Source organism: Haemaphysalis longicornis, unplaced genomic scaffold, assembly GCF_048455015.1.
Source record: "Haemaphysalis longicornis isolate Haplotype H1 unplaced genomic scaffold, Haemaphysalis longicornis Haplotype H1 scaffold_4, whole genome shotgun sequence".
Classification (NCBI taxonomy): domain Eukaryota; kingdom Metazoa; phylum Arthropoda; class Arachnida; order Ixodida; family Ixodidae; genus Haemaphysalis; species Haemaphysalis longicornis.
Window position 1 is genome coordinate 179657415 of NW_027526361.1, and position 25185 is coordinate 179682599.

At 49.1% G+C, this 25185-nt stretch overlaps 1 protein-coding gene across 1 annotated transcript; it reads right to left on the reverse strand.

Moving 5' to 3' along the window:
• Positions 1–776: 776 nt before the first annotated feature.
• LOC144180685 (uncharacterized) lies at positions 777–20035 on the reverse strand. The gene is made up of 4 exons (XM_077708976.1): positions 20004–20035; positions 19212–19415; positions 12893–13066; positions 777–1065 (listed from the first exon to the last, which is right to left on the reverse strand). Exons 1-4 carry the CDS (start codon positions 20032–20034, stop codon positions 785–787), a joined length of 690 nt encoding a protein of 229 aa, XP_077565102.1. The 5' UTR covers position 20035; the 3' UTR covers positions 777–784.
• Between the last annotated feature and the right edge of the window lie 5150 nt (positions 20036–25185).

A 25185-nucleotide genomic window follows, 5' to 3' on the forward strand; every position in this document is an offset into this window, starting at 1 on the left:
ATCCTCAGGCATTCTGCAGCGCCGGCTTAACTCGGCAGTTGCGACAGGTGCTCTTTCCAGCCACTATACCGCAGAATAATGGAAGGGGACAACCACCAAAAGTCACCCCCGTCGTCCACTCCCAACTGTAAATTCTGCAACTACTCAGGCACCCTCAAACGCATTGTGTGGGAGTGCGACAACAACCCAGCCCTGCTGCCCCTTTCCTCATACCGTGAGCACTGGGAGATATTGCTGTTCAGCTCCCGACGTCATGATCAACTTCTTCTGGTCGCGGGGGCCATTCAAGCAAAGACGGCACACGGACTCCTGCAATAAGAAACACCCCGCATCTAACGCTCAATAAAAGAATTTTTGTCCTTCTCTATTTCCCCATTCCAGGGCGCCATGACCCAGCAGCGGCGTAACGGGTAGGAAACAGATCTCAAGCGGCAAAATTGCAACGCCCTTCGACAACGCGAGGCAAAACACTTCGTTTCAGGCCTGCAAGACACATTAGCCCTTGTGGAAATGCGAAAGCATTCACAATCCGTAGGTGCCTAGGTGTCCTGGCATTATTTGTTGCATTTAAATGCCTATTTTCTATTTCACTCATGCATTGTGACTCATGCTGCATTTTGGGAGCGAGTGCCTCTGGAAAATACGCCGCCCGTTCTTGTGCAGCGACTTAAGAACGTAAGCACTGCGGCGATTATACCAGTTCTAAAAGAGCGGTTTTTACCCCGCACCGAATTCAGAACTCTTCGGTGTAGAAAGCACTTTTACTGCACACAAAACTCAAGAGTCAGCCCTGGGGCTGCACGGCCGCCTTGGGGTTGCGTCTGGCCGCGTGGAGACGCTGCTTGGTGCTGTTGCTGCTCTGGACAACGCACTTATCCAGGCACTCGGCCAGTCTGATGTAGGAGTTCGAGACGCAGGCGGTCTCATCCCAGGGCTCGCAGCTGTTGCTCCGGTGGTCGAAGTAGTACGTGTACACCTTGTCCTCCCATAGGCACGGCCGCACCAAGCTCTCCAGGGAGCCGAGGCGGCACCGCGTGTCCTTGCTTTTGTCTCCTTCGCTGGCTTCTGGGAGCGGGAGAAGAACGCTATAAGAGAGGCTCATGCACCACGGACGCTCGAAAGAACGCTGCCGCTTCGGCGGCCTGCTTGTCGCTTTTACGCACTGCCTCGTTCAAGTACGGCACGTTGAACCGCAAAGTCTGAGTTTACGGGAGGTGGGGCTCGAGACTCTAAAATCTCCCACAAAAGCCGATTTTACTTACGAATTCCGAAAACTTTTAATTCTGACGGCCATGTGAATCAATCCGCATAGGTTCTGATCTCAAACGCACCTGGAGCATTCTGGGCTTTGTAATGTCAAGCTTCGTTGAACGTCCGTGCGCTTAGTGTCGTAAGATGCCACAACGATTTCCACATTTTCGAAAGTGGAGATGACAATTAAAATAGAAACAAAAGGAAGGAAAAAAATGTTTCGTCTACCACTTTTTTGGGGGGACAAATGCTGAGATTGCATTGCGCACCATTTGTAGCGCCCCTTAATATGCAGTTACACACACGGACCTGGCATGTTTCATCAAGGAGCGTCGCCCATTTTCGATGTTAGAAAAGCTTTTTCCGTGCGTGTTCCAACTGATAAACAGCCAGAGTCGCATTCTTCGACATCGCAGTACCGCTGTGGCTTTCCGTTAATGTTGAACCTTGCCCAGACACTTAAGTGCGCCGATGACACGGCTCTTAATTTCAGAGAACAATACAGCGTGAAAAAACACCCAATTCGAACTGTACTAACGTGGTTTAACAACAACTAGCTTTGCCTTAATCTCGGTAATTTAAAAACACCACATTCGACACTAGGCGGGAACGATAAGATTCCAATGCTTTCTTATTTTCAAAACAAACAAATTCATCATCCCCATCCCACGAGCATTGGGGTGTCGTCATTTCCGAATTAGATTTTCATCAGATGTCACAAATCCAAAACGTTTGCTGCATGCTGGCTTATTATGGTTGCCAAATCTAACTAAGCTTTTCATTTGAGCATACTCCGGATATTTGTGCTTTCTTTTTGTTCCTAACCATCTGAGGTATTGCCTGGAGTCCAGGTGCGGTGCGTATACCCCATAACCGACACCCGTCATTCATTACAGCCGTGTTCCTAGGAATTGTAACCTCTTCATAGTGTATATAACCTAGCAGACCTCTTTTCCAGTTAACATGACTACTACCCTGTATCCGGGTATGCATAAAAAATTATACAAACAATTCATAACATAGTACAGCATAGCGATTCGTTGCCCTTGAGTGTATATGTTGCCCTAAAGGAAACACTAGTGCGCAACTAATAACCAATTCAATATGCCGGTAAGTCGTAACACCTACGGACAATGGTTAATCCGATTGCATGGCTCCCATATCTTCAACAGTATACCCAATAACATGAAGAAGGAAACCAACTTTTGTCTTAGCTTTGAAACTACATTACTAAATCTGTATATATGATCAATTTTTTTACTGATATTTTACGAAAATATAAAGTATGTTGTGTTATGCTATGACATGACACTTATGTTTTGTCGTTTGTGTTGTGTAATTGCATGTTATGTGTTTCCTTATGTATGTTATATGTTATGTTGTGTGTTACCTTGTGTGTCTCCAAAGCCACCATTAAAAATTTGTGGTCTCTAGCGGGATTCTCAGGGGGAAATCTTTAATTGCCGAGTGTTCATTCCTCTTTGGGGGCCAAGGAAGATGATGAGGAGGAGAAAAATTTACTGAACAGTGAGATCGCGCTTGAAAGTGGCCGGGCTCCTCTGCCCAGGACTCTGTTGGTGCGGCGGGCCGTCTTCGCCCTTTCAGCGTGGCAAAGCTGCTTACATAGGTCCGAGCTGGCAAGTTCGCTCTCCCACTGCTGGTATGTAGGACTGGGAATTGGTGCAAGGTCTGGTTTGAAGGGCGTGCCGAAACGATATGGAAGAGCATTGCTGGGCTGCCGCAGTGCCTGTGTGAGCTAGGTCGTGGCTCGAATGAAGATCGAATGGGAGAAACTAGGGTTTGAGAATTTAAGAGGTTTAATAATAGAGAAAAACTGAGGTTACAGTAGTTCAGGACAGAGGAGCACGGGGAGAAAACGTCTGACGCGGTGCGCAGGCCTGGGGCGACTCTCTGGGCGAACAGCACGAAGACGTGAGAGAGTGAAAACGAAACAAACAGTCGCGTTGAGTCTGGCGTCGCCTCCTGTCCTCGGGCATAACACACCCGAGTCGGGGGCGCGTTCGTGCTCTGGGGGAGCTTGGGTCCTCGCGGCGCGGCGGGGGCAGTAAATTACGGTCGTTCTGCGCATCTTCGGGCGCCAGCCCCGGAGGTGTTGAGAGGCCTCGGCGGAGAGATTTCTACGAATCGTCAGAGCTAGCTGACACCTGCAATGTGGGGTGAATGGCGAATGGCATGTAGCCGTGTGGGATACGGAAATGTGTTTGTTTGAAGTTGTCGGAGGGTGACTTCTTCTTCATTTCTTAATTTTCCTGCCGGTAGCGGAAAGGAACGTCGTGTGAGCATGTAGTGTTCGGTGATGTCATTGTATGTAATAAGTGAGTGTCTGGTCCTCTCGTCGTCCGCTTGCGGTGCCCGGCAGGCAAGATCTAGGGCGTGAGCGCGAGCCGCTGCATTGCCACGAAAGGATGAGTGGGCAGGCGTCCAAATGATTTTGATTGTTCTTTCAGGGGGTTTTTGGGCTAGGATGCGTAGGGCTTTCGTTGAAATCCTCCTGGCTATGTACTTTCGACAGACCGCTTGCGGGTGTGTGATAGTGATCTTGGCTTGAATCTGGGGGTATGGCTAATGCGAGCTCCGCTTCTTCCGCTTCGAGAATGGTAGCCTGACGAAGGGTGATACCAGTTATAAGACCAGTGGGGGTGGCGGCAACCGCTGTTTTGGTATTTGCACATGCTTAGTCCGCTGTGTCTGTGGATACTGTTGTGTGAGTGAAAATACAGCCTTTCAAGAGTTTGTGCCCCGGCTGTTCTTCTTCATTTATGGTGCTGAAGGATCATATTTCTTAGCAGGGGAGCAATTTTTAGGTTCGATCTAACTTCCAGCGGTATGTCTAGGGCAGTATCCATTTCCATTAAAGTGGCGTATCCCAGGTTTATAACTACTTGCCGGCCTGCCGGGGTAGTGCTTAGTCGCGCTTTCTGGGCGTTCAGGTGCGCCTCTGTGAGCTTTTCTGTGGTATTTGCACCCCTAGCGCCATCACACGAGACGTAGAAGTGCCTGTTGAAAGTTTGAGCGCTTGTTTAAAGGCCTTTCGTATAGTGGTGCCGATCTTCCGCCTTTCTGCGGCGAGGAGGGTGGCGTAGGGTGTGACGTACGTAATTCGTAAAATGACGAAAGCTTGAACAAGACCCAGCACGTCCTGTTCCTTCATTCTGTGTTTTTTGTTGGGCAATGCGGCAGGGCACCCTAACGATCTAAGTGGCTGGCGAGTTCAATTTCCGGGTAAGTTACGGATTTTACAATTTTCCTCGTAGGTCTTTCCCGGAAATTTGATGTTTCGAGTCGGAGAAATCTTGATGCCAACGTACATGACGTGTATGTTCGTGGTGGGATCCCGGTGCCATTTTTGAACCAAGTGAAGCTCCGATTTGGCAGGCGCGCAGGTGAGCCGCATTGCTTGCGTACTCATGAACTGCGTCAGCGGCCTGTCTTAACGGTCCTGCATAGTTTTCAGCGATCCCTTACCCAACCAAATCGTTATATCGTCGGCGTAATTGCCGTGCTTGATGTCCGGAGTTTTGTCCAGTTCTTTCGGGAGGTTAATCCGGAAGATAGTGAAGAGGATTGGGGACAGAACCGCGCCTGCGGCGTACGGCGTACCAAGGAACACACCACGCAGACAACGTAACCTAGTCTCGGAGCATAACCCCTCGGAAAACTTAGCCGAGTCTCCAAGCAGAACCACACAAAAACTTTGTCGAAGCGGGAATAAGCTCAGTGGGCGGCCAGCTTCGCTGTTTGCCCATCCTTCTAGCGATTTGCGGGAACAGCGATAATTCAGTCCTGAAAGCCTCCTTGGCCCGTCAGCTTCTTGCACTGATGCTTCATTTCAGCAAGCTGCGCAAAGTCCAGCGCTGTGTTCATTCCCGGGAACTGTAATTAAAATCTATCACCATTCTAAACCATGGTTCATGTCACTTCCGTGCTGCCACCACGTAACAAGCTTTGATAGAGTCTGCGGGTTCATCTCCTTCGCACTATCTCGCCCTGGTCGTTTAGTGGCTTCCGCGGGTACTGCCATTCGCAGGTTGGAGCTTCAAGGCTTGGAACACGCTTGGTAAGCCACGCGGGTTCCGTCCCTCGACAACCAGCGCTTCAATTTTCGGGTCGAATATAAAGGGGATTGTGCGCCACCGTGTTCAGTCACGCGCATGGCGTGGAGTTGGAGAACCCGGGCTCAGGTTTCGGTGCAGCAAGCTGTCGCAGCATCGAGAGCGAATCCAAGGGCCGCACAAAGCGCTGCTCGCTCAGATTCTCCGGGGAGTCGACAAACGCCCGGAGCCGGCACGATCAACTGTTGTAGCCCCGTGGATGCCTCGCACTTAGCCGTTCTACGTGATTAGCGAGCTCTTCCGAAGCCACACCTTGCTGTCGCACATACGTAATCCCAGCAAGATGAAGTTGCCGGGACTGGACATCCCCGAAGCGGTCTTGAATCATTCTCCCCAAAATTTGGTATTGTGGCGGCATCATCATCGCTAACGGCCGCGCCCTATCATCATCGTTATTGTAGATGATGACGCAAGTCAGACCATCATGGCCTGCGCGCTGCTCAGCCGAACTCCACGGTCGTTCCCTGATTCTGGGGCCCATGTTGTCGCCACGACGCAACTGTAAATAAATGTAGGCCCTGCCGCACCGTCTCATCGGCCGCCTAAATAATTGGGGACCCGGACGTCGGCAGCATGGAGCCACGCTTCGTCTACAATCTGCCCCCCTACCCGGCCTTCGAGCACAGACATCCCGGAGGCTGGCTCTGTGACATGGCGGCGCACTTTGAGCTACGGCGCATCGACTCGCAGGCTGAGCGGTACCGTATTGCCACAGAGTAGATTCCAAAAGCTCTACACATAGACATCATCGAATACAGTGAGCAACCCTACGACGGCCTTGAGATCCTTGTCATGGCGCGTGTCGGCACGAGCCCTGCTTGCCTTAACGACTCGGCATCGGCATCGCTCCACGCCGCTGCCTCCTCTCACGCCACGCCAAGCTTCGGCACGGGAACTGCGTTAAACGGCTCGCAATTTTTTCCGTGTCCTTGCGACGAGCCTATGGCCGGAGCACGGCGCTAAGTTACATCACCACCCGGCTTCAGTGAATGTCGGTCGTCCACCTTGACTCCCTCCACGCTCGCTGCACCCAACCGCTCGACTCCCGGCAAGCTGGCACTATCGCTTAGTACGGCGGCTTTGCCACGTCACCCGCTGTTGTTACCCAAGAACCCCAAGGTGTGGTTATGCCAGATGTAGTGTTTCTTCGACCTCTATGGTGTCACGTTGCAGCAGGACCGTTACTTCCTGATCCGCGAGCTGCTGCCTTGCAGCCTGGCCTCCAGCTTGCCGGAACCTGGAGCCCGGCCTTACGACGAGCTCATGGCCTTTCTCCTTGCGCGCTCCGGTCAGTTCCACAAACCACCCGCGCCAGCCATTGAGCCTTGCCCCACGGATGTCACGGTCCTCCTGCCTAGCACCAGCCCGTTTACAGCCACAGTGTTGCAGCGCAACAACGATGCCATGCCTCACGGTCCACAGGGATGCGGTAGCGTTTATAGGAGGGTCTCCCCCCGCCCCTACAGCAGTCTACCCACCACTGCATCTGCGCTGCCTCCACATGTTGCTGAACCACCAGGCTTGGCTTTGAAGCAACCGGATTAGCCTCCTTTCAGGCAAACGTCTTCTTTGGACATGGGTGAGACGTTGGCACCCAGCCCACCATGCTCAGACACGTCTTGAGGTGCCTGTCAAAGGCGCGGTTGTCCCAAGCATTGCCCCTGTATGCGAGGTAGCTGCAGCGACCACTTCACTGAAGTCGTACCGCGATATCCCATCGTTTCCTCTGACCACTTCTCGGTTAGAGGACAAGTGTAGCACACCACAAGGATTCCAGAACGCCGCCGGAGAGACGCTCATTATGATACGCAACATTCCCCATCCTGCGGTAGCCCACATGAGCGTTCAGCCAGGAAAACAAGCGCCACGCGTTACGCTAACCTGTGCTTGCCATTATCAGCGAACCCCCAAAGCCGCTGCTGGGCTGTCACGAGCATTGCGGGGGCTGATCACGCCTCGCCCCATCACAAGCCAAAGGCGACAGGTCAACTTCACAGCACGCGCCCATCAACGTGTCTTACGCGCTTGGCTAAGTACAAGGATCGCGCACCCAAGAAAAGCGCCTCGACTATTGACAGCACGCCGCACCCAGCGTTCGGGCGACGCTTATCACAGGCTGCGGTATGATCTGCTCTCAACCACACCGCTAGCTTTGCCATCACTGACTTTGGACCAGCCGCGCCCCCGCCGTCTGTCCAAGCTACGCGCCCGGATGAGTGTGCCGTGTTTTGCGTGCGCCCTACCTCGCTGGCCACCATATTCAATTGCTCCTCCACGGCAGTCAGCTCGTTTCCGCCTGCTACCGAAACGAAACTCTCAGTGTAGGCCTCCAGAAGCTACTAGCCCCACCGGACGCTCCCTCAACGCTGACCTGGACTATCCCTCTTTCGATTCCTATGGTTGGACCTTGGATGACCCACCGAACATTTTGTGACCACGGACACACATATTTACATAGTTCTCCACCTCGTCTGCTGCTTGCCACCAAGTTGATATTTTTCGGTTTATGTACATGGTTCCTTCTGCCGCCTTTTCAGTCATTTTTCGCGTGCATTTCATCACGCACTGCGCGCTAGGGAGGCAGTCCTGTGGCGGCATCATCATCATCGCCAACGGCCGCGCCTATCATCATCATTACTGGTGATGATGACGCAGCTCAGATCATCATCGCCTCCGCGCTGCTAGGCCGCACTCTATGGGTGTTCTCGGATTCTCGGGCCCATGTTTTCACCCCAACGCAACTGTAAATAAATGTAGGCCCTGCCACACCGTCTCATGGGCCGCCTACAGTATAGTCGAGTAGTGTGTGCTCTGGCAAGTAGTCTGGTACCACAGTAGCCGGGGGAGGGGTAGTTTTGCCTCAAGAACATGAGTCTTCCCCGTAATAGAACAAACATTTGAAAAACCGCTGTTTCATGCTGAATGCAGAAGGGTGCTCTTGGAGGGGGGGTACAGCGAAAAAAATAACACATCACGGCGTGAACGATGTCGCGGGTGCGAAGCACTTCAACATAAGTTGTGGACTGCTTGTGTGATCAGCGTCATGGTCCGTGCGTGGTGATGCACTCTCAGTTTTAAATGATTTTGAGGTGCAGTAAAGGCACTGTAAATTGCAAGGGCCACACGAAAGACGAATTGCGTCCCAGCACTTCGCACCCTCGACATCGTTCACGGCGTGGAGACGTGTGAGTTTTTTTGCGTTTTGTGCCCATTTAGATGGCTTGACTCACATATTTTACGATAATAGGGCTGTGCGCACGGACGCCAACGGACATTGCGAGATCGTTGTACACTTCAGTACCTATTTTCCATTCAAACTTCGTCTGGTGGCGTAGTCTAGTGGTAGCACATTGGATTCATAGCGTGTTGTTGCGGGAGTCGATTGTACGAATCTTTGCGGTGCTCATTTCCTTTTTTTTCTGCGACTCCCTCTGAGCCGTTCGAGCATACTGCTGTGCGTACGGACGCCAACGGACGGACATTGCGAGGTCCTAAGGTGCTTCGCACCTAAAACGGATAAAGCCAGGTATTGGTGCTGCTGGGCTTCCAATGGTGGTGCTTCCGAGCTTCCAATGGTGAAAGGTTGTCTCCACCCTGTATAGCGGTGTTGGTTTGTTCCCGCGTTTCTTTACGTTTCCCGAACCTAGATGGCACCACCATACCGTGGCAAGCGTTTGGTTTGTTTTTGCCCGTATTTAAACGTGGCTTATTTTTGTTCTGGGAGAAAATATTCGTTCCCTGAAACAGTGCTCGCTCGACAAATGGGGTCACGTAAGACACCGTTGCTTGCGTCAATCGGCCAGTGTCGTCTGAGACAACCCCAAGCCCCGTAGTGCTGTGCAGCGAAACCAAGCATGCTGTGCGCAGTACGAACAGCAGAACGCATCAGTACTTCTATGTTTACATGTTTCGTAACTTCCACTGTTTGTCCCATGATTCTTATTGCTTTGTAAAGAATGTGCCCTAAATTTAAGCGCAAATCGCTCGTTCGTCTAGTTTGTAAGTTCTACCAAATTTGCGTCTGCTTCTGCCAGCCTCCGCCAATCGCAGAGCTTAGCTCATGTGACGACATAGGTTCTGTTGCGGGAAATGAGCTGGTGGGTCGCATGACCATTCCCGTTTTTCCTAATTATGTAGCTTATTTGAGCGAAGTTTACGTTAAAAGGGGTGTCAGCATGATTCTAACGAGACAATCTTTTGAATGAACCAAACTTGTGTTTTCTCTTCATGGCTCCTTTAAGGCACTGGGTGATCGAACAGACATTGTCATAAAACCGGCCGATAAAGGTGGAGGTATTGTAATACTTAGTAAACCAGACTACATTCAAGAAGGCCACCGTCAGTTAAATAACGAATTTTCCTATCAAAAACTTGACGCGGATCCAACTGTTGAACATCAGGAAATAATAACAACAACACTAAATAATCTTGTCAAAATTGGGGAAATAGAGTCACGCCTCTGTAAAGCACTCACAGCAGCACATGCAACGCCAGGAAGGTTTAACATGCTGCCTAAAGTTCATAAAGAAGGAAACCCTGGTAGGCCAATAATTTCGGGAAGAGGCACTCTCACCGAACCAATATCAAGCTACATAGACTCCCTGATTAAGCAAATACCCGCTACCCATTCGTCGTATCTTCGTGATACTAACCACTTCCTACGGGAAATGGACAACATAAAAATTCCTGATGGCGCCTTCCTTGTAACTCTAGATGTAACTTCTCTGTACACAAATATACCTCACCGAGATGAGATTGAAGCCCTGGTTGAATCATATAGCATACATCGGGACCATGAGTCGCCAAGCCCACAAGTCATTGAAACTTTGACCAAGCTAGTGCTGGAATTAAATAGCTTTGAATTTCACAATCAGTATTACCTACAAATAAACGGCACTGCGATGGGTACTCGAATGGCACCCAACTACGCTAATATATTCATGAAAGATCTCGAAACAAAATTTCTATCAACCCGTGAAATTAAGCCATTCTTTTACAAACGCTTTCTGGACGATGTATTCCTTATTTGGACCGGTACGGAGGATGACTTAATCGACTTCATCGAGTGTTTCAACAAGGCCCATCCAAGCATCGCATTCACTTATACCTATTCAACCACGGAAATCAATTTCCTTGACGTGCATATAAATACAGACAAAGGAGAACTGATCACTACCGTGTACAAAAAACCTACCGATAGGCAGCAGTATCTGCACTTCGACAGTTGTCATCCGCGCCACTGCAAAACGAGTATCCCATACTCGCAGGCCCACCGATTTAGGAGAATTTGTTCCCGCACCGAGGACTTCGAGGCAAACGCAGAAAACTTGCGCAATGTACTCGCGAGGCAACAATACCCACCACCCATAGTCAACGACGCTATTTGCAAAGCGGTCAACCTTGATCGCCAAGAGTTGCTGCACCATGAAAAGGAACTAAACCAGAAGGGGAGAGGCAACCTAGTTTTGACATTCGGGGGCAACTCCCCAAACATAAACAAAATCTTGAAAAAGCACTTCAACATGCTACAACAGAGTGAACGGCTTTCGAAAATCTTCCCCACCCCTCCTCGGGTCGTATACAGGCGCCCCAAAAATATTAAAGATTACCTCGTACACGCCAAAACTGAGAGGGCACCCAAGGGTGGGTGTCGACCATGCGGAAAGGCACGGTGCCGCGTATGTAAACACATGCAGACAACCACGGTGGCAGAAAGCACCAACTCAAATTTCAAGCATCTAATTCACGCGACACTCGACTGCGACTCTTCTAATGTGGTGTACCTTCTGGAGTGCGGTGTTTGTGGCATCCAATACATTGGCCAGACGGACACGGCATTCCGCATGCGCTTCAACAACCATCGCGCACATGTTCGTTCACTCCCGGATCTACCCTTATCACGACATATTAACTCCGAAAACCACCCGTTCGACTCCATCAGGGTCACACTTTTACAGAGTGGATTTTCTACTACAAGAGAACGCGAACAACGTGAATCTTACATTATTTACAAATTCAACACCGTAAAGGCAGGAATGAATGTTAGCCCGGGCATTATGTCGTCTATACATGCTGTTGATAATCTGGCTGCAGAATAATCCCCTATCTAAATTAAGTCTCTGTGTTGTTTAAACAAGTAATCAAGCTATTCTTATTTTATTTATTCCCTTCCTGGGGTGTCCGCACAGGCGGCATATGCCACAAACAACATCGAGGCGCCCGCCACCGTTTACTCCAACAAAGGACCCGCGCGACTCCCGCGTGCGGTTAGAGGATTAGTTAAGCTCCTTCTCCCTGGTTCATGGTCAGGGACGACCCTGTCGGCTGCCCGGGCAGGGCAGAAGAATAGAGCTAAGAATGATGAATGGCACTCACCCGTCCTGCCGGTAGGCAGAATCGTGCATGCTTTGAGCCACAGTGCGGAGATCGTACCTACACTCTTAACGAGCCTGCCTGTTTGTTTTGTAGGGATGGCGTCACTGAGATATGTGTGCGGCTGCGACCGCTTCCTGTAAACTCTTCCCGTAAGTTCAGTGACCATTAGAATTCTGTGCCTCCCAGTGATGGTGTGAGAGCGTCCCTGTTACTGCTTTGCGCTTTCGTTTCTTAAGCAGAGCGGCCCCCCTCTGAAGCGGGCGCTACCTGTCACTCGTTCTACAAGCTGACGAACGATGGAGGACAGTGTTTTTGAAAGAGTTGTGTACTCCTCTCTCTTTTCTGCATGTTTAGGTTTGTTTTTGTTTTGCGTTTTCTTTCTTTTCTTTTTTTTTCTCTCTTTTTTGCAAACCTTCACCTCACCTCGCCGAGAGCGTGTTTGTTGCTACCTCTCTCCCCAAATCCCCCCTCTCTCTTTTTTCGGCGTCGTTGGACGACGAGCTTATAAATACGTGCACAGAAATACGAAATGTTGTCTTGAGAAAGATCGGCATCCGATCGAAACGTCGACCAATAAACAGTTTTGTTAGAAGCTATACCCATTTTTTACTATATATATATATATATATATCATTCCTGTAGAAGACTTGTCTCGAAGTCGAAACGTCGAAATAAACCCTCCGCTGTTGCTGTTACCGAGGTTTCTTAATTTATATATATATATATATATATATATATATATTATGTAATGTGTTGTTTTGCGTACCCCTTCATTATGGATATTTTCTGCACAGATGTATCAAGGGGCGGACACACGTAAAACCTGTGTCTACGCTTGCCTAGAGAAGGCAAGCGTAGCAGGGGGCCGAAGAGTGTTAGATGGGCAGTTGAGATCAAGAAGTTTGCAGGAATAAATCGTCCACAGTTGTCATAGGAGCGGGGTAATTGGAGAATAATGGGAGAGGCCTTTTCCCTGCAGTGCGCGTAGATAGGCTGGTGTTTCATGATGACAGGTAAATCGTCTGCTTGTAAGAAAAGGAAAGAGCAAATCGAAACGGAAGACACGCTGCCAAATATTCCCTTTCACTGTACTAAGAGCCACCGCGCCGGAACACGTCCTGCCATTGGCTCACCATTTTCGCAGGCCGTATTGCAGCTCTTCTCGTCACTGAAGCCAACGTCCTGGTCTGTGCACTCGATCCTCGGTATGAGCCGACACCGCTTGCGCATGGAGTCGAACACGTAGTTCACCTTCCGGAACAGGCCCGTGCAGTCGCAGGTCCGGGCCTTGCCGCACGTTCCGGTCTCTGCACGCGTGCAACCATTCGAAGGGCACTCTAGCAACCACTTCTGTCACTATAAAAATGGAAAGTGTGATAACTCCCCGCGATTGAGTCACTTGAAAAAGAGTGCTTTTTCTTGCAATGATCAATTCTTGTTCTATTTTTTCGCAATAAAGAAATACGCATGCTTCGAATCCTAGGTAATTAGTTTTCACAGGTTTCGTAGGTGTTCCTTGCGACCAATCAATAATTGAGTCCTATATTATACGGGGCTTTATGAAAGGCAAACTTCCTGTTTCTTTTTTTTTTTTTTTTGAGAAGTAGTGTATGCCACCAAATCCCAGGTAATTAGTTTTCACAGGTTTGTTGCAATCAACTAATCATTCCATCGATCGCAGCCATAAAAGTTTGCTCAGAAGATGCACCACATGTTGCGTAGCGCGGGGTCTTTCACGGGTTTTTTATGCGTGCGTGTTTATGTAATTGAGCCAAACAAATGTAACCAACACTATTGAGTGAAAATCACACATTTTGCAACAGTTTGCGTTGTTCGTTAGCTTATACGAAGTTTTCTCGCCTTTGCAAGGCATGTAAAACTAAACTCCTAAAAATGACACAATCGCGAATTCTCAATAGCGGCTAAAAATTAACACTGCATAAAAAGTATGTTCAGGTATACCATTATTCCAGAACAAAGAAACTGAAAAAAAGGACGGTGTAACCGCAGCAGGGGCTGCCCGTCATATTTCTTTGTCAAGCGTTACACGCGGGACTGTGGTGCCTATTCTTGGCGACCAAAGCGTGCTATGCGCTTTACCTGTCGACACAAAGAATTATGAAAAAATTGCATGTTACATCAGCGTGTAGTGGTGACACCGTATGGTGAATGGGTGACAGCCTGTCAGGGACCCCGTATTTTCGGCTCCCAGTCGGTGAGGCCAGTCCTAAAAACGGATGAAATATCCCCTTCAAAAGGACCGCGGTCCGTGGATGACGTGACAGCACGTCACTAGTTATGCCGCTGCACCACAGAGGCTATTCTCTCTCCTTATTTGGAGAGATAACGCAATATGAAGCAGCGTGGATACCGCGGAAGTTTCGAAGCTCTCCAGAGGGCCGTCGCAGCATTCTAATCTTCTTTTTGTCGCCTCGACAGCCTTGAAGTTAACTTCCTCTGTGCTACCCCTAAATCCTAGGGCTTCTGGAAGCCGAATATTTCCCTCATGTAAATTTGGATTGATACTCTCACATTCTAACACTATGTGCCGCATAGTTAATTTTTTTTCCCGCAGAACACGCATACCCCATCATTTTGTGAATACTTCCCCAAAAAGCTCTTAGTTCGCAAGCAACCTGCTCAAGCCTCAAAAAGCGACGAACTGCCCAAAAAATTATCGTAGAAATTTTCCTTTCTGATGTTCAATTTCTCAGCACTGTAAATCTCTAACCACGTTTTAGATTCCATTTCTTCTCTCCATTTATTCGTTTCAATTTGCCTTGCCTCTTTTTTGGTTACCTTGGCTGTTTTGGATTTTCCACTGTTCTTTCGGTATTTCATCGTTAGCCTTCTAGTCTTCTTTAACCACTGAGTGTCCACGCTTTTCAAGTATAGGTACCTAAAAACCTTAGCTGCCCACCTTGTTTGATCCAGTGCTCTCAAACTCATCTCAAAACATATTTTACTCTGTGCTTCTCTAACTTCAAATGACGCCCAGCCCATATCTCCCTGCACTACTTCGTTGGTTGTTTTCCCATGCGCGCCTAAGGCCAAACGTCCTAGCGTTCTCTGGTTCACTTCAATGCCTGATAGAACGTCTCTAAGCAGAGTGCAGCATTCGATAATGTGAGACCCGCAATGATTACTCCTTTCCACATTCCTCTTACTACTTCATATTTGTTATACCCCCACAAACCTCTATGCTTCATTATAGCTGCTTTCGCTTTCCCTTACCCTTAAGTTGCTCCTCGTGCGTTTTTAAGTAGGTACCTCTTCGTATATCTACACTCCCAAATATTTATATTCCTTCACTCTGAGTAATTCGCCTTGCTGGATAGACACTGCGTCAGTGGTACCGTCATTGGAAACCATTATTCCGGATTTTTCTGCACTAAAATTTAACCCGAGGTTGCTGGCTTCCTGGCCGCTAATATTTATTAGCCGCTGCATATCGGTCTGGTTATCAGCTAAAAGAACAATGTAGTCTGCGTGTAACATTCCCGGAATACGCTGTAGTACACCTTCGCCTTGCAGCATATGGGTTGGGCTGTACCCTACTTGACTTCCTTCCAGTTTTTTTCCTAACCAGCCATATAAAGCATGAACAGAACCGAGCTCAAAGGGCATCCCTGTTTCAGTCCCCGATTGGTGTTGACCTCCTTGGCGCATTTCTGTTCTTCCCATGTGCAGTGCACTCTATTGTATTTATAGATTGCTATAAGGAACTGTATCGACTCGTCATTTAATCCCTGGAGTTTCAGCATTTCCCACAGCAGTTCTTGTTTACGTTGTCATATTCCCCTTTAATGTCCAAGAACGTTATCCATAATGGTCTATTCTGCCCTTTCGCAATTTCAATGCATTGCATTATCACGAGCAAATTATCATCCAATCGGCTGTCTTGTTTCAATTCATTCTGCACTTCCCCAAGTATTTCATTTTCTTCCATCCACGCTTGAATTTCTGATTTTATCCCCTGCGTTACGAATCTATACACCACTGACGTTACTGTGAGTGGTCTGTATGAATCAATACTGGCTTTCTTGCCTCTGCTTTATATATTAAAATCATCCTACTTTTTAGCCAGCCCTCTGGTATTTCTTTGGTTTGTATCGCCTTATCTTTTGCCCTCATAAACGATTCCTTAATTTTAGGTCCAAGCAGGTTTATCAGTTGCATTGGTATTCCGTCCCGGCCCACTGCTGTCTGGGGGGAAACCTTTTTCTGTGCTTTTTTTTTCAATCAAGGTTGCTCAAACTTATTTCCCTTTCCGCAGATGTTATCCGTGCAGGTTTCCCTACCACTATTCTCCTAAACTTCTCACTAATCACTCGGTGAATATACACCAACCCGGGCTCTCCTTCTAAATGTTTTCCCTCCTCATCAATCAGGAATTTTTGGTGGATATCGTTTTCTAAACTTAGTAATTTTACATGGTTCCAAAACTTCTTGGATGCGCTTTTGTCCTACTTCCGTATTTCTGCCATCCATCGTTCGCTTTTATGCTTGATCTTTGCTTGCACCATTTTCTGCACTTCTCGTTTTTTCTCCCGTAGATATCCCATTTCTCCTTTACTGCCTCCGGTTCCATACCAGTTCTTTTTGCTTCTCTATCTTCTCTCGACACCTTTCTTCGCTGGTCAATAGTCTCTTTTATTTGCTTATTCCACCAGCTTCTCGGCTTTTTCTTCCCTTGCCATCGCTTTCGTTGCTTTGCTTCATTCATCTTACCCTTTACGAAAGCAATCATTTCGTCTTAATCCCAATTTTTGTGTGGGTATTTATTGATGTCATCTTCCATTCCATCAGCGACGATCTTCAACTGCGCATTGTTTATATTAGTTCCTCCGATTGTACCTATTTCTAAATTGGTCTGGTTTGCGCCTCCAAAGTTCAGGGTAAGCCGCTTGTGAACGTTTCCTAAGCTGTGTGTTCCATTTTCATTTGTCTTCCTTTCCCGCAACCTTTCGTATACTGTCTCGGATACTAACCGATAGTCTATGCTGGACTGCCTGTTACCGCTTTCCAACGTTATTTGTCCGTCACACTTTCTTTCCGTGTTTACTAGTGCAAGCCAGTTTTCCCGACATAGATCTATCACTAGAGAACCGTTGTGGTCTCTGTATCCATCATAACCGTCTATATGGGCATTCATATCCCCAACTATGATTATTTCGCCCGAATCTTGGAACTCGTTTATATATCTTCTTAAACTGTTTATCATTTCCGCATTTTCCTCCCTAGCACTACTTCCGGTCCACAGATACACCACTCCTAACCAGGTATTTCTCCCCTCTATGGTGCCTCTAACCCATAGATGCTCCTTACAGTTTTCATGCACTCTTTGCCAGTCAGTCCCTTCTTTAATGAGCATGCCAACACCTCCCCCTCTCTTCATTACTGCGGTCGTGTTGCAACCTTCCCAGACATAGTTGTCTATGACCGGTGGGGCTTCTAGGTCTCGGAGGTGAGTCTCGGCTAAAGCGTACACATCTACTCCTTCCCGTTCAAGTTGGTTTTGAATTTCTACCCACTTATCAGGCTTTCTGCCTCCCTGAATATTTATGTAACTGATTAAATATTTATTTCATTTGTTTTGCCCTTTCCGATTACGGGGTCTATTTTTTCTTTTACAAAATTGTTCGCTCTATTGTATCCACTTAAATCGCTTCTGACAATGTTCTCAGTTACGCCTGTAAGTTCTCCTGTTAGCTCTAGGCCTGGCTGCCTCCCAGCGTTGAGTGTGCATGCGTCCCTCGCTTCCCCTTTGTCTCCTAGTTTGCCTTCCTTAGCTGCGCGTGGGCCCCTAAAAAGGTGCCGCTCTTCCACCTAAGCACCACCCCACCTTGTTTCCTAGCCTGGGCTGAAGTGAATCCCGTCCCACTGAAAACCTTGCCTCTGTCTAATGAGGCCCTCTACCCTGTTCACGTCTATCACTTTAAGCCCAAGTTCCCTGCTGCGCCTCACGATCTCGCTGTTAGCAGCGAGCACTGCCCGTTCGGTGTGCACGCTCTGCTTCGTCCCCTCCGGCATGGTGCAGACTGCAATGAGCACATTTGGGGCCGTCGCACGCAGGTCATTTACCCACTTCGCTATCTCCTGGCCAAGTTTTCCCTCCTCTCCTTCTAGAACATCGTTAAGCCCCGCGGCAATCACCACAGGGTTTCTAGCTTTATTGGACAAGGCCAGCTACCCCTTTGCTCGAGTCATCACCGTCTGCATCGTTATATCTGGGAAGCACCCCACCTTAACACGCTTATCCCCCTCTACCATTTCCGCTATGGCAGCGCTGCCCCTCTTCATGTTAGAATCTCCCACAATGATTACCACGCTATCATCTGCCACGTTCTGCTCTTTACTGGTATCCCGCTTATCGACTGGCTTTGATGGCCTATCTTGCAGCACCTGGGAGTCGCCTATCTTGCCGCGGTGCGGTGGCGCCATCTGGGTACACTAACGGTAAACAAGGCCCTGTGATGTCACAAAAAAGCACGATATAGCGGGAAAATCAAAATTTTAACTTACATTAATTCATTGCTAAGTGAATAAAGCATCGCTTGCATTCGGACTACCGCTGGGGGCACTATAAAACACGATATCTTTCGTACAACACAAACTTGTGTTTTGTCTTCATGGCTCCTTTAAGGAAGACTGTCCTTCGTAGGGTCTGCCACCGTATTTTCCCCTTTATAACTCGCTTGTTGAAAGGTTGATGCAGGCAGAAGGCAGAAAGCCACGCGCATGTGGGACGGCCTGACATTAAGGCTAACGCCTAAGAGGGTCAAGAAGTACCCACAGCTCAATCATCACGCCGTTTACTGGACGTTAAAGGCACATAGCATCGAGGCTAACGTCACGCTTCTACTGGAAAAAGTACTCATTGTGGTCATTACACTTTAAGCTGTGGGTTCACGCCTTAACACCTCATAGCGGGACGTCCGCCGTAAGCTCCTGAATTCGGCGCATGTATATGTACACAGCTGCTGCTGTTATCCTATACGTACACATAAACAGCCCATACCAGAAATGGTGTATTGGATAACGTTGTATGAGAAATCTGAGTGCGTATTCTGCAACCTACGAAAGGGTTACACATTCACGTGGTATTTGTACCCTTCATGAGCAAGCCGCCCGATATTCCGTCGTCGACGTCACCGTATTCTTACTGTAGACATAAATGTACACATGTGAATGTAATCTTTAAGTCTACTATCAACTGAACACATCACCGTCGCTGGATTTGTCCCTGCACTGCAACAAAACGCACTGCATACACGCGGACAGCCAAGCATCAAGTGCCCGAGCAGCTCTCAATTTCTCGCGTTTTATGGCGTCTGGTCGGAACAGAAGCAAAGAAGGGGTGCTCTACCGTTGCGCGACAAAGTGCAATCCGGTGGCCGTCGTGCCGAAGGAGGCCACCGCCTCGTGCCTTCATGCTCCCTTGGGACTTACTCTTGCAGGCTGTCTCGCACTCCGCGCTGGACTTGAAGCGGTTGGTCTCCTCGGCAAGGCATTGCCTCTGGGGCCGCCAGTCGGGGCACGTGTTTCTTTCGGAACTGTGCATGCAGATGTACGAGCGCAGCATGTCCACCTGTTCGCTCTCCTGACACCGGTGGATGTCTTGGTCCGTGGAGCAGGCGGGCTCTGTCTGGAACACTGCACCAGCAGTAAACGTAGGCTCCCAATGACACGGGACGTAGCCGCGAGCTGCAATCAAAGGGTCTCTTTCAGCATGCCCGCTTATCTTATCTTCCACATAAGGGAGGCCTGTAAGCGCGGAAGGGGGCGCTGCTCCATGGGCAACCCCCTGGGGGGCCCGGCGAAGAGGCTCGCCGCAAGCGTGACCGATCTCTGGGCCAGTTGGGGAAGTGGGAATACCCGTAACTGCTTTCGTGCCATAACCGACGATGGCTTAATATATTAGCTCAACTCTGAAGCGAGTTGTTCTGCGCCGCACACAGTTAAGCGGTCTGACCGTGCTCGTCTGCAGCCTGGCGAAAGCGGCGGAACCCGGCAATAGATGTACAATAAAGAATAACTGCGACAGTATGGGTGATGGCCTCTGACATGGTGGCTGTTATGGCGCTTTTGAGAATAATGACGACGGAAGCGGTGTCGTATCGGGGCACGTCGGCGAGCGAAAAAGGAAGCGTCGAATAGCAAGAATTACACAGGTATTCACTGTTTATGGGGCACACTTTCGCTGCGCCCTTCCGGGGTACAACAAGCAAATGTCATACTCACGCAGCTTCGCGCTCCTCTCATCCTTCTGCATGGCTGCAAGTCAAAAACAGAAAAGCGTCTCTGTACTTGATGCGCACTGCACGCACTCAGGCTGCGAAAGTATTACACTCTACACCTTGGCAAATTCACAACCAAGCTTTTAAAAGCGGAGTTGCAGAAAACTACCCGGGAGGAGCGCCGAGCGCTCATAACAGCGTGCCTCGCGGTGACTGCCGAGCGTCCCCGGCACACGCAGTTGCGTTAGCAAAAAACAGAAAAAAGAACGGCGAAAACCCCGAGGAGGGAGAAAATGCCGATCGCTCGTGAGCGCGGGCCTTGATGAACCTGAGAATGATTGCTACTAGCGGAGAACAAAGCGAATACGGAACATGTGAATAAACAATTTCAAACTCGTGCGGATGCGTGGTTATGTGTCCTTCACTGCTCAAGTAGAAAGAAATCGTCCAGCCTTGCGCGACTTAGTGCAAGCTTCGCTAATTTTCTCCATGCGCAGAGATTGCGCTCACTGTTGCACTTGTTCAGTGGAGTCGTTTTTTTTTTTTTTTCGCAACTGCCAGAAAGAATGTTATGGGTAACTTTACGGACTCAATTTTTTTTCTTGAGCCCGGAGACACGTGGCACCGCACTGCTTGGTACTTCTGTTTATTTGGCGTAATTGTCTTGGATACTTCAAAGCGAGAAACATTGGTGTGCTTGTATATCTGTGTCTGTCTGTCTGTCTGTCTGTTCCCCGATTCAGCTGTTTGGCCAAAATTAAAAGAATTCTTGAAAATAACAGGACACTTCTCAACCTACTAAATCTGGTAGCGTACATCATACTTATCAATACTCTTTATTTAAAGACAACATTATCCATGTTCCAGACAAAACAAATACTTCGCTGATATTTGCAGTGTTCTTTTAGTAAAACACAGGTGTGGGCATAACTTTAGGGATAACAAGTATAAAAACGCGCTTAGTTTTTAGCTTGTTTCAGCGTTGCGTCTAGGGTTTGCGAGTACTTTTATAGCGAATGTTAAGAGGAATATTTAATGGCGGAGCTTTTACTTTCTTGTGAAGGTTGTCTTTTTTGCGAATGCTGTGTAGGAGTCGATTTGTTATTCAAGGGATACTGGGGACGGAGTATCGTTTATGGATGGTAGTTAGGCACAACTTGTTTCCAGTATTTTAGTAGAAAATAGGTTAAATGCCGTTTCAGGGAATCGTACATCTAATACGTCCATAAGCGCTATGGTTTCGGTAATCTATTGAAGTCAAACGAGTGGCTTATTAAGGTTTGTGGCGTATTTTGGCAACAATTTGTGAGAAGTAAGAAATAGGGTATAATAGGTAAAATTAAAGTCGACAGTTCTACGAACACAATGTTTTGAAAAGTCGCGATCTGATTTATTGTAGAATGTAACGCGCCGACGCAACGCAGGTGATGAGGCGCGCCGTAGTGGAGGGCTCCGGATTAATTTTGACCACCTGTGGATCTTTAACGTGCGCCGAAAGCTCGAGCAGAAGAAAAGCCGCACTCAAACGAACCGATGTACTAGTCAAACGCCACTATAACGAGTGCTTCTACTACGAAATAGCCTGTACAACGAGCCGGTGCATAGCCTGTACATAGGATTTTTGTGTTCCGTATGTATTGTGAACGCCACTACAGCGAAGACCACTACTGAGAACTTGCTTAACAAAGAACTTGTTTAACAAGAAAATTCGAGTTCGCAACAGTTGAGTTGTTAGATAACGAATACGCCTAGTGGCTGAATTCTCTAAAGCGACGGGGCGTCACTTTGAAACGACGCGGTAGCGCCATGCAAATGCATGTCTTCGGGGGTTGGGGCAGTCGCTTTTGGTCCAGGTGAGGCACCAGATAAGCCAAGAAAAGCACTGTCGCATAAGGCGGAAAGCGACGGGCACTGTCCCCCGTCATTTTGCTTGTCGCTTTGTGCCCTTGCTACAGTGCTTTTCTTGGCTTATCTGGTGCCTCATCTGCACCCAAAGCGACTGCCCCAACCCACGAAGACATGCATTTGCATGGCGCTACCGCGTCGTTTCAAAGTGACGCCCCGTCGCTTTAGAGAATTCGGCCCCCGGTAACGCTCAGCCGGTAGGTGTGTCGGCGACCGCGAGTCATCCTTGATTTGATTGATTGTAGGGTTTAACGCGCCGACGCAACGCAGGCGATGAGGCGCGCCGTAGTGGAGGGCTCCGGATTAATTTTGACCACCTGTGGATCTTTAACGTGCGCCGAAAGCTCGAGCAGAAGAAAAGCCGCACTCAAACGAACCGATGTACTAGTCAAACGCCACTATAACGAGTGCTTCTACTACGAAATAGCCTGTACAACGAGCCGGTGCATAGCCTGTACATAGGATTTTTGTGTTCCGTATGTATTGTGAACGCCACTACAGCGAAGACCACTACTGAGAACTTGCTTAACAAAGAACTTGTTTAACAAGAAAATTCGAGTTCGCAACAGTTGAGTTGTTAGATAACGAATACGCCTAGTGGCTGAATTCTCTAAAGCGACGGGGCGTCACTTTGAAACGACGCGGTAGCGCCATGCAAATGCATGTCTTCGGGGGTTGGGGCAGTCGCTTTTGGTCCAGGTGAGGCACCAGATAAGCCAAGAAAAGCACTGTCGCATAAGGCGGAAAGCGACGGGCACTGTCCCCCGTCATTTTGCTTGTCGCTTTGTGCCCTTGCTACAGTGCTTTTCTTGGCTTATCTGGTGCCTCATCTGCACCCAAAGCGACTGCCCCAACCCACGAAGACATGCATTTGCATGGCGCTACCGCGTCGTTTCAAAGTGACGCCCCGTCGCTTTAGAGAATTCGGCCCCCGGTAACGCTCAGCCGGTAGGTGTGTCGGCGACCGCGAGTCATCCTTGATTTGATTGATTGTAGGGTTTAACGCGCCGACGCAACGCAGGCGATGAGGCGCGCCGTAGTGGAGGGCTCCGGATTAATTTTGACCACCTGTGGATCTTTAACGTGCGCCGAAAGCTCGAGCAGAAGAAAAGCCGCACTCAAACGAACCGATGTACTAGTCAAACGCCACTATAACGAGTGCTTCTACTACGAAATAGCCTGTACAACGAGCCGGTGCATAGCCTGTACATAGGATTTTTGTGTTCCGTATGTATTGTGAACGCCACTACAGCGAAGACCACTACTGAGAACTTGCTTAACAAAGAACTTGTTTAACAAGAAAATTCGAGTTCGCAACAGTTGAGTTGTTAGATAACGAATACGCCTAGTGGCTGAATTCTCTAAAGCGACGGGGCGTCACTTTGAAACGACGCGGTAGCGCCATGCAAATGCATGTCTTCGGGGGTTGGGGCAGTCGCTTTTGGTCCAGGTGAGGCACCAGATAAGCCAAGAAAAGCACTGTCGCATAAGGCGGAAAGCGACGGGCACTGTCCCCCGTCATTTTGCTTGTCGCTTTGTGCCCTTGCTACAGTGCTTTTCTTGGCTTATCTGGTGCCTCATCTGCACCCAAAGCGACTGCCCCAACCCACGAAGACATGCATTTGCATGGCGCTACCGCGTCGTTTCAAAGTGACGCCCCGTCGCTTTAGAGAATTCGGCCCCCGGTAACGCTCAGCCGGTAGGTGTGTCGGCGACCGCGAGTCATCCTTGATTTGATTGATTGTAGGGTTTAACGCGCCGACGCAACGCAGGCGATGAGGCGCGCCGTAGTGGAGGGCTCCGGATTAATTTTGACCACCTGTGGATCTTTAACGTGCGCCGAAAGCTCGAGCAGAAGAAAAGCCGCACTCAAACGAACCGATGTACTAGTCAAACGCCACTATAACGAGTGCTTCTACTACGAAATAGCCTGTACAACGAGCCGGTGCATAGCCTGTACATAGGATTTTTGTGTTCCGTATGTATTGTGAACGCCACTACAGCGAAGACCACTACTGAGAACTTGCTTAACAAAGAACTTGTTTAACAAGAAAATTCGAGTTCGCAACAGTTGAGTTGTTAGATAACGAATACGCCTAGTGGCTGAATTCTCTAAAGCGACGGGGCGTCACTTTGAAACGACGCGGTAGCGCCATGCAAATGCATGTCTTCGGGGGTTGGGGCAGTCGCTTTTGGTCCAGGTGAGGCACCAGATAAGCCAAGAAAAGCACTGTCGCATAAGGCGGAAAGCGACGGGCACTGTCCCCCGTCATTTTGCTTGTCGCTTTGTGCCCTTGCTACAGTGCTTTTCTTGGCTTATCTGGTGCCTCATCTGCACCCAAAGCGACTGCCCCAACCCACGAAGACATGCATTTGCATGGCGCTACCGCGTCGTTTCAAAGTGACGCCCCGTCGCTTTAGAGAATTCGGCCCCCGGTAACGCTCAGCCGGTAGGTGTGTCGGCGACCGCGAGTCATCCTTGATTTGATTGATTGTAGGGTTTAACGCGCCGACGCAACGCAGGCGATGAGGCGCGCCGTAGTGGAGGGCTCCGGATTAATTTTGACCACCTGGGGATCTTTAACGTGCGCCGAAATCTCGTACACACGGGCGTTTTTGCTTTTCGCCTCCATCAGAAAAGCGGCCGCCGCAGCCAGGAATCGAACCCGCGACCTCGTGCTCAGCAGCGCAACGCCTTAGCCACTGAGCCACCACGGCGGGGGACCGCGAGTCATCCAGTTTGCCAATGGAGCTGCAGGAATCGATAAACATGAACGGTGCGTGTTGCGGCGCGCCATCGATGGCGCGCCACCTTACCTGCGGAAAGAACAAAGAAATAAAATAACTGAACATTCCGGCAGCTAAGGAGATTGCTGACAACATTTACAAGTTATAACGGGTTATTTACAGGCTATCTAACCAACCCATCCCCTAAAAAGAAGGGGGGTGGGGGGTGGCGCGAAGCTTGCCACCGGTCAGTGTATACCGAACCAAAACACGAAACCCCTAACCAATCCCTAATCAAACCTAAACCAATACCCAATCAACCCGAAACTGCCCCTGCCCTGACCCAAACAAAGCCCCACCCAACCCACTGACTGAGTTTTGCCCGATCCTAAAAGAATACAACAGCCCCCCCCCCCCAACACACACACACGCGCACACACACGATAAAAATCATCCCACACATATAAAGAATCAGCTCCTCACGTGCAGATTCACTTCCACTCACACGTCAGGTGTGGCGCGATTGTACTCGACTTTCAAATCACCAGCTCATC

What these genes read in the sequence shown, in the direction of transcription:
- LOC144180685 (XM_077708976.1), bottom strand. Translation starts at nt 20,034, where the DNA reads ATGCAGAAGGATGAGAGGAGCGCGAAGCTGC. An exon ending in TGAGAGGAGCGCGAAGCTGC is followed by an intron (nt 19,416 to 20,003) that starts GTGAGTATGACA and finishes CTGCTGGTGCAG; the next exon opens with TGTTCCAGACAGAGCCCGCC. An exon ending in CAATACGGCCTGCGAAAATG is followed by an intron (nt 1,066 to 12,892) that starts GTGAGCCAATGG and finishes TCCCGCTCCCAG; the next exon opens with AAGCCAGCGAAGGAGACAAA.